Here is a 12,478-nt window from a genome sequence, read left to right as displayed (position 1 = left end):
GCAGTGGACTTCAAATCTGCTTACGCAGATCAGTGAGACCAAAGTGATGTGTGATGTGGTGGGTTATAAATAAGAACATGGACCTGTGTGATTTGCCGGTAAAGACAAAATATACACACTAGATTTCAATGGGTAGGTTTCTTGTTTCTCTGGAAAACTTTTCCCTGGCGATTTGAATCCTCTCTTATCTTTACAGAGTCGGTGTCTGTTCATTTTGCATGCAGGTGGCTGCACACAGCAATCTATACATACTGGAGAACATACATCTGGAAAACGTACAGATCTGTAGTGAGGAAAGCAAAGATGGGAATTACATGAGAAGGAAGGTGATGAAATAGAGGATAGCGAGAAAGTGATAAAAACATAAATAAAAGTATGGGAACTTGATGAAAAGGGGGACATTAGAAACAGTGAAGAGGGGAAAAGATCAATTCCTAGTGTGAAACGTTCTGAATAGTCCTTAGAAACTGGCTTTGACATGAATTACCACATGGCTGTGACTCAGGCCTTGCAGAAGCACTTACAGCAGAGAACTCGACTAAATTGAAAGAATACAGCAGGGTGCTAGAAACACCACCATTGGTAGCAGATTTGCATCTGCTCGTGGGCACTGGTCTGGTAGCAGTGGTGATGCTAAATTTGAAAAGCAATACATAGACAGGCCTTCGCAGTTGAAGTCCTGACCACCTTCTATAGAACGTGACAGGTGCAGAATCTATGGCAAAGAACGAAGAGTGTAGTGAGCCTGGAGGAGACTGAAGGTGGAGTGAGACATAAATCAGGGTGAGGAAATGCCTTTGGCTACAAATTTCTGAGTCTGTCTTGTACTCTTTCTCACTGTTCTTTGTCATCTTTAAGTATCTAGGTGCTAATCTACATAATCTACATACTAATGAAATATCTGCCAAGGTACCATGTCATTTCATTACTCTTCCTGGGGGACCGTTCTGCAAATCTGAGCTTTATATGATCACATATAAGGAAATATAATTTAAATAAAAATAATGACAAATTTCAGTTAACTGGGCAGAGTTTAGCCTCAAGCATTGGTGTTATTTGGAAGTATTCCTGATATAAGATATTGTCAAACCATCTTTGGCACATCCAGCAATTATCCATTTGCAAAGTTGCCTTTGAATTGTTACTTATTTATACTGTACTAGCAGCTAGAGACTCATCGAGTATCAAATGATGATTGTGTGATACTGAACAAAGAAACACAAAACTGTTTTTCATGTTCCATCTTTTCTGGTGTTTAGGTCAGATGTGTTTTCTAACTGGAAAAAAACAACAATAGAAATGAGACTTAGAAATTCAGTCCTGGGTTAATGGTTGGACTTGATGATCTCAAACCTTAGGTCTTTTGTAACCTAAGTGATATTATGATTCTAGGACTCTATACTGTTAGAAATACTGCCCATCAGCTTTCTAATGTAGGGCAGGTATCTCAGACACACTGCACGGGACTCGCAACCGAAATACAGGCTGGCAACAGCTGAAGCATTCAGGACATATTTCTGTCCTCTTGAACTACTCAGTGCTTAAGTCTGAGGAACCTGAATTGTAGCAGCTTCCCTGGGCTGCATTTTATTCCAGAGCAGATTGCAGTCTTCCCAGTTTCAAATGTTGGAGTCCTACCCTGTCATGCCTGCTATGCTCTGGCTTGCGAGAGGTGCACAGCGCTTCTGGAAGCAAGACGTTCCTCCTGTGCACGTGCAGTGCTTCTAGGGTCTGCTGGCACTCTCTGAGCCCGCTTCCCACTGCAAAGAGGGTGTAATGAGAGTGAGAGTCCTGGCCTTTCTTTGTAAGTGACACGTGGCAAATAATGATTCTAGAGAGTCAGAGACTCAGAAGCACAAATTCCTTTCACTGCCACTCACCTCCACGTATGTTGCCCTTGCCTAATTCTCTCAGCTTCATAACAAGATGTTTTAGCTGCATCTCTAGCTCCCAGTGCCCAACTCATGATTCTACCATTTCAGTGCACACTTAAGATGTTTCAGGTTAATTATAGATGTGCAGCAGTACATGAGTGAGTGAGAGAAAGGCGCAGAGAGATGATAACAGCCTGCAACTATGCAAGGGTTTAAATGCTGAGGGGACAAGGAATGTACGAAGTATGAAACATGGGCTGTTACTAGGGTGAATGAGATATAACTAAGAAAGGGAAATACCCGATGAATCCTCTGGAGAAGTTTGCCTGACAGTGCAATTATTAAATCGGGAGTCTCTCCTCTAGCAGAACAGGAGAAAGATTTCTCACTTGGGAGGTTCAAAATCTAGTTGGGAAAGTGTAGTAGAGCTTTTCATGAGAAACAACCTCAGGCTGGTGGTGACTAACAAGTGTCTTTTCTGGCTTCTCTTTGTATATCTGCATACACACAGAGACAGATTCATAACTACACAGATGTAGGTAACCACATACGACTCCTTTGTGACAGTGACTCATTCATGACAACGGTATTCATCATATATTGTATGTTTGGCATTCTCATCTCATCAAGACTCCTGCCCATCAATAATACTCTGCTGCAACGCTGCTTATATTTCTGTAGCCCGTATAGCTCCAAACAGCTGTCATGTGACAAAAGAAAACCTGTCAGAGTGGCATTTACTTCTTGTTCTTTAAAAAATGTAAAATTTCTTCCAAAGATTACACTGGCCTGAGGCTTAAGAGAGGTAACGTTTGACTCTGTGCTAAAACAGATTGCCTATGTCATCATCCATTGGATTTAGAAATAGCAGGTTTTAAGTGAGACGTCATCTGCTCTAAGACCTGCTAGGTCACGGTATACTGTACATGCAATGGTTTGCTGCATTATGAAAAGTTTATTGGTTTTATTAGAACATGTGCAAGTAATAAAAAAATAATCTGAAAGACTAAAAAAAAATTAGGGAGGGCCTGATCCTACCCATTTTCAATTTCTGAATGCAATGTTAACTACTGTAAATAATCTGAAATCTGTGGTAATAAGTGTTCTATGCTTTGAAGTTTTTGAGGAATCAAGGATTTATTTTTAAGCTAAATGTTTTTTTCATTCAAAAGCTGAATAACAGTTGTGAAGATTTCTGGGCAACATAGGATTGGAGTGTGATTTTTTTATTCATGTTTTTACCATGCAGAGGTAAGAGGTAACACAGTCACAGCAGTGTCTTGTTGGTTGAATACCAGCTAATTAATATCGTGGATACACCGAGGCTTCATGCTCCTGTGTGTCCAGGCTGTTTTAGGGTATATGCGGATCACATCCACTGCAGATCTGTCTCTTCTCCCAGTATTCCACGCTGCCTGTGTTTCCTTTGTCTCTGGGGTCACTCCCAATAGCTAAGTCATGAGAAATGTACACAGCATGCGGGGATCCTGGTCAGTCAGATGCTAGAGCATTTTTCCTCTAGATGACATTGCATAACATATTTCAGTAGGTTTTTGCTTCTTTGCTTGTTTGGCTCATTTGAGGCTGTAATATCACCGTATTGCAGAAAGCAGAATGATTTTGGCTGAAGGAATAACTTTAGCTGGGTACTTTTCAAATGGCTATGAGGAGGAAGATGTGATTTTAGATTTATGGACTTTGTGCGGTGCCCTTTTCATTTGACCTTGCAGTATGGGGGTGGGGGGTGGGGGGCGGTGGGTGGGAACTGATGAGCTTTCAAATGTATCAAGATCCTAGATGTGAGTCCTGATGGACTCCTTGAGGAAAGAGGAGAGAAAGCCAATATTTAGTTATAAAGCAAACAAGAAAATACAGATTTTTTGGTGTAGATTTTTCAGCAAGAGCTCCGTTGGAACTCTGTCTCGGTTCCAACGGAGTCTGTCTCTCTCTCTCTAGCCAAAGGGAATGTAGGATGTGACAGGGAGGGTCTGATTGGGGAGGAATTCAATGCAGCTATCAGCAGCGGTCTTCTATGTAAATACTGTAACACCTCTGAACTGGGGAACAGCTGAGATAACACTGTAAACTAATCTCTAGTGCTGGAGAAGCTGGCCGATCCCTCACTTTATATGCTTTTTGTAGAAAAAGACGTGCTACGGAAAAAAAAGAAGCAGATTTTAATTATAAAAATGGCAACTTACCATGGAGTAAAACATGCTGACTTTTTAAAATTTAAAGCAGCATATGGTAAAGTTTTTTTTCTTTGAAATGGTACTCTGTGCCACGGTGTATACGCTTATACATCTTTGCATATCTACGAATTCTTATATAAACAGGCATCGCTATCACAAAAATATTTTCAGTTCCCTGTTACCTGTGCCTAATTGATTTAGGTAAAGAGATACTCACTTGGGGTCCTTATCCTACAAGTATTGATTTTGATTGATTTTTCATGAATAGCAGGAAAACTAAAAGCCAAAGTCTGTCCAGAGCAGAGGCACTGAAGCACAGATCTTCCCTTGCTTTGACCTTCTGAGGTCATTGCATTTCACAGTCCGACAGCCTCCTTTCTTAGGTAGCTAAGGAAAAAAAGTAGCATATACCTATGTATATATACACAGATACATACAAGCACATATAATATATATGTGCATATAGATTTATATATACACATACATGAAATATACATATACACACACCTTTATACACAAATAGTGTCTCACCTGAAACAGGTTGTTTCTTCTCAAGGCACTTAAAGAAAAGCAGGAGCTATCAATGGCCAAGAAGTTTGTTGCTACATCTGCTTCAGAGTTGTGCTCGTAATTGGGCACAACCCCAGGATAAACCGGGGCTGGGTGGAGCTAACCACCTCATTAATTGTGCTAGAAACGAGGAAACTGATTCCACCATCTCTGATTTCAGAAGAAATGAAAGACTAAGGGTCTCTGACGCCCCCTTTGGATAAAGCTTAGAAACGAGCTGTCGGCGATCTCCAGTTCTCACACCCTTCCTCAGAGCCAAACCACAGTGCAGACAGCTCTTCACCCCTCCGAAGCCCCCCCCCCCCCCCCCCCCCCCCCCCCCCGCAGGCTGGGTTGCATTCACAAAGCTCCTTCCTTCTACCTCATTTAAGCTGTGTACAACCATGTGATGGCTGCCAGCCCTTGCACGGCAGCTAGCAAACTGGACCTGTGCTTCAGCAGTTGCTCCAGTTTACTGAGTGTTCCCCTCTTGACCTTCACGTCTCACCCTTCCCTTCTGTCTCAAACCTCTGTTCTTGCTCTCACACAGGCGGCCATCGGGCCCCAGAAGGACCCTGTACCCTGCGTTAAAGTGCAGCTCCTCTGGGATGCGCATTGACAATCTCTGCCTTCACATACCAGGTCAAACCCACTCAAGGGATGCCTCTCCAGTCTTTCTATTTTTAACTGAAAAAAAATCATCAACAACAAAAAATCATCCTGAAGATACACAGATTTTCTGGGTTTCACCGCTGGAACAAATTATCAATGTGGATGTTTCAAAAGCTGAGCAGGAAAACAACTGTCACATTACATTAATACCATAGCTGGGTTTTGTCCAAGCTATTCCCATCTCTCATTCTCCACCCTATATGTATCACTACACATTACCAATCTGCTGTGCATTAAAAGAGCAAAAATAGGGAATTTAAGTGTATGCATTTTAATGGACATGAGCAGATCCCATTTGGTGCTATAGATGTCAGCCAAAAGCAGAGAAAAGCACGATTTTTGCTGCATGTGCTCATCAAAGTTTGAAAGAAGCGGAGCGGGCGCTGCGCGAAACGCAGGCAGCAGCCGGTGCCTCCGCGCCGCACAGCAGCCGGTGCTGTTGGCACCGAAGCAGCCCCGGGGGTCGCTGACTCGATAGGAGCGCGAGTGGCTTTGTGTCAGTGGGAAAACGAGAAGCCGGAGGCAACCACGCGTGCGCCCCCCGCACCCTCCGCCGCGCCCGGGCATCCCATGGCTGTGCGGAGCGGGCCCGGCCGGGGGCTCCCGGCGGCGCTGACGGGGTGGGGCGCGGCGGGGCCGGGCCGGGCGCGCCCCGGCGGCACCTTGGGCCCAGCCCGCTGGCGGCGCCGGCGGGGGCTGCGCGGGGCTCCCTATTTGGCCATGCGGCGGGCCGGGGGCGCGCTGCCCCGCGCCTGCCTTACATGGGCCGGGCGGCCGGGCCGCGCCGGGGCTGGCCGGGCTCCATTCATGGCTGCGCGGCCGCTCAATGGCGCGTTGCCGACCAAATAAGGAGAAGGTGGCTGCCCCGTCCCGCCGCGGCCCCGGCCGACGCTGCCCCTCGGGGGGTATAAATCGGGGCGTCTCCGCCGGGCCGGCACCCAGGCTGTCCTCCGCAGCCCCCCCCGCCGCCGGTGCTGGTCTGGTGAGTAGCGCGGCGGTGCCCGCAGCCCCGCGGGGCCGGCTCGGGACGGGACGGGACGGGGCGGGGCGGGGCGGGACGGGAGGTACCGGCGAGCGTCGCGTGCCGGTCGCGCCGGTGCGGCGTCTGCGCTGCCCGTGCACCTCCTGGCTTAGCATCACTTACGCCGCGGACACCACTCCCGTGCCCGGCCGCCCCCCGCGCAGCGCAGCCGCCGCGGCCCGACGGGGCGCCGCCGGCGAGTGTTCTGGGCTGGGCTGATCTCTCCCAGTGCAAGCGCTTTCCCTCCCATTGCAACCTGCGGCCCGTGGGTGCCGCCAGGGACGCCCTAGTGAGCGTCACGCACGCTGGGGCACCTTCCGAAGCGCGGAGAAGAAAGCGGCTGGCGGATCTGGTTCAGAGCCCTGCCCACCAGCGCGGCCGAGCCATGGAGCATCCTCCCGGGACCAGTCAGATTTCCCGCTCCCGCCGCCCGCTGCCGTGCGCCGCCGTCCGCACCGTCCGCGATGGCGGCCGGAGGGTCCGCCCGGGGGGCTCGGCGAGGCCCGGCGGCAGCGCCGCGCTGCCCGCGGGGGTCTGGACACGCCACCGCGCTGTTTTTCAGATCCGTGCCTCCCTCCGAAGATGTGTGACGACGAGGAGACCACCGCACTGGTGTGCGACAACGGCTCGGGGCTGGTCAAGGCGGGCTTTGCCGGAGATGATGCCCCCAGGGCCGTTTTCCCGTCCATTGTCGGCCGCCCGAGGCACCAGGTAACCCCGGGGGCAGGGCCAGGGCAGGACACAGCCTTCCCCTCTCTCCAGTAGTCGCCTCCAGTCGCCCCTTTCTGAAACTAGTTCTTCTGTCCTGTCCCAAATACCCTGCCCATCCCCCTGCTCGCTTGCAGTAGTGCGAGTGACACCTTTCCACCTTTCCAGATCTCCAGCGCTTCCCTTGGCTCCCCTGCTTGGCTGTCCCTTACTGCCTTTCTATCGCTTTCTCCCTTTCCCCCAGCTATTTCTAACTCACCAGCTTTCCTCTTGATCCTCTCTCTGTTCCCTCTCCTAATGAGCCCAAACCCAGCTCCCTACGAAGCTGCTGCCCACTCCATCCCCTAGGCCAGACCTGCTGCTGTTGCTAGTTCAAAGGCATCTCCCTTGGCCAAATCTGCACATGAAGCGGTTTGTTTAAGGCCCTTCCTACCCTCCCTGTCCAATGTTTCACATACCAAACGCCGTTCAATTTCGTCTGTTTCTCTTGTCTGTCTCTGATCTTACCTCTTACCGCTCTTTAAGCTACCTTTTCTTTGTTACCATGTCATTCTTCTTCTCCTTTGTCAGTTAAATCAGTACACTGAAAATATGGTACTTGGTAAAAAGCTTGTGATATCTTTTTGTTTGTGGTTTTTTTTTAATTAAATGTTTGCAATCTGTATTTTTTATCGTGTATAAATTACTGCTGAGGTTCCATAAGTAATATAGGGTATCTTCCTTCACCAGAAGGCTGATTTCCTCTGTATCTTCTTATTTATTAAGTCTCTTTGTGTGTAACTCTGATTTTTTTCCTGCTCATGATATTGTGCAATTTACTTTCAGTCAAATTTTTGGACCAGAAAGAAGTACTTGAAAATTAGAGGTGTATTAAAAAAAAGGGGGGGGCGGGGGAAATCCTTTCATCTGATTAAAGGAGAAAGGATTTTATGAGAAAACTTCAAATTCTGTTGACTTAATATTTTAATGATGCTCATTTCTCTTCCTATACAACCTTTTAGTTGTGTGACTGCTTGTACCTTTCTTGAAAATAGCGTTGTTGTCTGAGATGTAGTTGACGGTGATGTAGATGAGATGTAGGGCTCTGTGATGTTGTCTTCCTCAAATAATGCTTTTCTGTATTTCCTTCTCTTAGGGTGTTATGGTTGGTATGGGTCAAAAAGATTCCTATGTGGGTGATGAAGCTCAAAGCAAAAGAGGTATCCTTACTTTGAAATATCCCATTGAACATGGCATTATCACCAACTGGGATGATATGGAAAAGATCTGGCACCACACTTTCTACAATGAACTCCGTGTGGCCCCTGAGGAGCACCCTACTTTGCTCACAGAAGCCCCCTTGAACCCTAAAGCTAATCGTGAAAAGATGACCCAGATAATGTTTGAGACCTTCAACGTACCTGCTATGTATGTGGCGATCCAGGCTGTCCTGTCCCTGTATGCCTCTGGTCGTACAACAGGTAAAATAAACAAATAAACACTATTTAGATATTTCCTTTCAGTAACTCCCCTTTCTTCCTGCTCCAAATAGGAAGAAAACACCACAACTTATTCAAGTTTACAGAAAACTAGGTATTTTTAGTTTATAGTGATAGATGATAACAGTACCAGAAAACCCAGCACAAAATAGCCTGTGGAAAGGGCCCACCTGCGTTGCTTTCAGAAAGGCACTGTGGAAGTGACTCTCCTGCCCTTTGCCATGACGCAGACGAGGAGACATGCCTGTGAAGATGCTGCAGTTACACAAGTGTTACACCAGTTTAAGGGTTTAAACTGGGCCCAAAAGACGCCCATGATTGGATCAAGACAGTGACTGTGGCAAGTATGCCTGCTCAGTGTAGTAGCAGTGGAAGGCTGCTTGTATGGGTTAGCTTGAAGTATGTATGGAACCACTGTTTTGTAGGAAAGTTCACACCAAACAGGAGTGTCCAGGCGAGCAAAGGCAGAAGGAATGGGCAAGATCTGTATGACTAAAGCAGAATGATGCTACTTTATGCTGCCTGAAAAGTCCTGTTCTGTTTGCTGCTGCTTACCGTGCCGAAGGGCTCTAAGCATTTGCTAGGTGATTCCAACTGCTCTCTGACATTTCTCTCACAGGTATTGTTCTTGACTCTGGCGACGGTGTCACCCACAACGTACCTATTTATGAAGGTTATGCTTTGCCTCATGCTATCATGCGCCTGGATCTGGCTGGCAGGGATCTGACTGACTACCTCATGAAGATCCTCACAGAGCGTGGCTATTCCTTTGTGACAACAGGTCAGTCCTTCAGCTTTGCCCTCCTGTGAAAATCCTCATGTGTCTCTTAGCCCATCTTCTTCCTGTAGCATTTTGCCTATCCAAATCTTGATTTAATTCCCATATATCTGCAGCTGAACGTGAGATTGTTCGTGATATCAAAGAGAAATTGTGCTATGTTGCACTGGACTTTGAGAATGAAATGGCCACTGCTGCCTCTTCCTCCTCTCTGGAAAAGAGCTATGAATTGCCTGATGGTCAAGTGATCACAATCGGTAATGAACGTTTCCGCTGCCCTGAAACTTTATTCCAGCCATCCTTTATCGGTAAGTGTTCCCAGGAAATTCTCCTTTCTGTAGGAGGTATGAATGAATCAGAAGATCTAGGTGTCCCACTCCTCTTCCTGCTTTTAAATTTGGCATGAAATCAAACATAAATAAATAATGAGTTAGCTTTTCTGGTTCCTGTAAGCTGTGCTTGATGTGAGCTCAAATGGTAATTAGGTGAGCTCTGGGCTCTTGTTGCAAGTTGTAGATCAGGTTTTAGGGTCACAATTTTTTAACGGTAAAATGTACAGTTAGAATATTGTCATTAGGGAGTTGGGCTCAATGATCCTTATGTGTCCCTTCCAACTTGAGACATTCTATGATTCTATGTCACTGATGGCAAGAATAGCGTTCAGTGCTGTATTTGTAAGGTTTACACTTAAAACAGTATCTGGCTCCATGGAGAAATAAAGTGGCTAAGAGGGGGAAAAAACGGAAGGAAGGTGTATCTATATTTATATGCACTCTGATTAAGCATTGCTATGGTCAAGATGGTAAGCTTTGCTGCTTGTGAGTGCAGCTGACGGATATAGCAAATGCTTAACCGTAAAGTCCCAAGCAATAAATGCAGTTGTTCGTCAGCTGACATCTTACTGTGGATCTAGTGTCAGCCCTTTCGGGAAGCACCTGTTAAAATTAATAAATTGGAATGCAACCTACAAACGCTTGCTCCTGGTTTCTTTTTCCTTGCCACCAAGTACTGATATCTTGGTCCATGTCTTGGTTATCTCTTGTCTTGATGGTTATAAACAGTATAGACTTTGAGTAGGCTGAAAAAGAAATGAAGTTAGTATTGTCTTCTTTAGTTCTACTTCAACTGCTTTGATTGTCTTTATTGCTGAATTTACTATATTTAACTAAGCTTTTTATGAGCCTCTGACATAACCTGATACTCACATTTTTTGTTCCGTGTAACTTTCTCCCATCACCATACACTAAATGAGTTTATCTTGTGTGTCTGCCTTTTCTCTTACTGTATATTTTGAGTATCTTTCCTTTGCACATGCATTATGGTTCTTACCTTTTCTAACAAATAATTTTAATTTTCTAAGCTACTTCTGTAATTCCAGTTTTTATGTTTTGCTATAACATTTCATAATCAGTAAGTAATTTTACATCAAAAGGATCACACAAGTTCACACTAATGATGAAGAAAAATGCCAGAAGTTCTTTTCACAGAGACCTCTTGTATAATTTACTGACCTACTGTCTTCTTTCTTCTCAAGGCATGGAATCTGCTGGTATTCATGAAACTACCTACAACAGTATCATGAAGTGTGACATTGATATTCGTAAGGACCTGTATGCTAACAACGTCCTCTCAGGTGGTACAACAATGTACCCTGGCATCGCTGATCGCATGCAGAAAGAAATCACTGCCCTTGCTCCTAGCACTATGAAGATCAAGGTAAGGAATTTGACTCTGTACTATAAAATGTGGATAAAAATGGAGAAAATGTCCACATCATTAAATTGGGATCTAAAATAACTCAAAAGTAAGATCAACAGCTGATGGACAAATGAGAAGAAACTCCATTTAATCAGAGTAATTATATTAGTTAGAAGCAATTGTTAGGAAAATATGGTTATTGTACGAGCTGCTGAAATTCAGTATTGTTATTATAGAAAAGTCCTTTGTTTACTTAAAGTAACATCTAGTGGTTTGTTACACTGGTGAAGTGGGTTGTTCAGAAATGTAACTGTTAAATGAGGGGTTTGTTGCTTTTCTTTCTTCTAGATCATTGCTCCACCTGAGCGCAAGTACTCTGTCTGGATTGGTGGCTCCATTCTAGCATCTCTCTCCACCTTCCAGCAAATGTGGATCAGTAAACAGGAGTATGATGAAGCTGGTCCATCCATCGTCCACCGCAAGTGCTTCTAAGCACTTTTCCCCTCAATTTACTTCCCACTCAGGATGACGACAATATGCTTCTTGGAGTCTTCTGGCAACCCTTCCTGAACTCTTCAGTCATTGTACAGTTTGTTTACACACCCGTGCAATTTATTTGTGCTTCTAATATTTATTGCTTTATAAATAAACAAGATCTGGGACTTGCAACCTACAAATGATTGTCTTTTGTTTTATTATAAGTATCTTTTGGTCAAAAAAAATGAAACTAAACACCCTGGGATTTGGAAACTCCCTTCAAACCTATCAGTGCCTTCACTGCATGCATGTCCTGACTGATGTAGGCATGTTAGGTGACGGAACTTACACTTTATGGTTTTAGTTTTGAAACTTGAAACAAAAGAAGTACCATATGTCAAGGCTTGCAATGGATCAGTCTTGAGGGTAGACCCAGTAAGTGGAACAAGTGGAAGGAAACTTCTCATATTCACTCACTGGGTTTAGAAATGTTTCTTCTGTTGCACTTATTATAACTTTTTTATTAGTAGTAATTTATTAGTAATCTATTGAAAGCCAAAGCTTCTGTAAAAGATTTATGTTAATATATTTAGAATGGGATTTATAACTAATTAGCTCAATCCTAAAGAGTCATACAATTGTTTTCTGTAGGCTATAAATATTTATGACAAAACTTTAATTCAAACTGACAGTTTACTCATCTTTCTCCATCTCTTCAAAGCTACAGATAAAGATGTGAAGGCTTTATTGTACTAATGCACTTTTGCTGTATAAACATGCAATTGTTATAATCAAGATTATTTTCACATCATCATTCATGTATTTTAGGCAATTTTAATCCTTAATCTTTGCTTTCCTTTGTTGCTATTTGACCCAGATACTACAATCATAAATTGCATACTTTCTACTTCTTATTTTCATGAAAGGCATTAAAACTGGCCATTAGATGTGATCTGCAATTAAGTAGAATGATTTTACTCTTTGAATATATGGAGATATATTTAGTGTCTGCCTCCAATTTACTTACCATC

At 44.6% G+C, this 12,478-nt stretch overlaps 1 protein-coding gene across 2 annotated transcripts; it reads left to right on the top strand.

Moving 5' to 3' along the window:
• Positions 1 to 5,691: 5,691 nt before the first annotated feature.
• ACTC1 (actin alpha cardiac muscle 1) lies at positions 5,692 to 11,647 on the top strand. 2 transcript variants are annotated; one of them, XM_056347456.1, is made up of 7 exons: positions 5,692 to 6,269; positions 6,871 to 7,019; positions 8,152 to 8,476; positions 9,114 to 9,275; positions 9,389 to 9,580; positions 10,807 to 10,988; positions 11,319 to 11,647. In XM_056347456.1, exons 2-7 carry the CDS (start codon positions 6,891 to 6,893, stop codon positions 11,460 to 11,462), a joined length of 1,134 nt encoding a protein of 377 aa, XP_056203431.1. In that variant the 5' UTR covers positions 5,692 to 6,269; positions 6,871 to 6,890; the 3' UTR covers positions 11,463 to 11,647. The 2 variants fall into 2 exon arrangements, with proteins under 2 accessions (XP_056203431.1, XP_056203432.1); XM_056347457.1 differs by lacking the exon at positions 5,692 to 6,269 and having other exon boundaries at positions 6,342 to 7,019.
• Positions 11,648 to 12,478: the final 831 nt, after the last annotated feature.

Source organism: Falco biarmicus, chromosome 7, assembly GCF_023638135.1.
Source record: "Falco biarmicus isolate bFalBia1 chromosome 7, bFalBia1.pri, whole genome shotgun sequence".
NCBI lineage: Eukaryota > Metazoa > Chordata > Aves > Falconiformes > Falconidae > Falco > Falco biarmicus.
The sequence above is the reverse complement of the archived record's forward strand: the minus strand, read 5'-3'. Positions and strand labels throughout refer to the sequence as shown.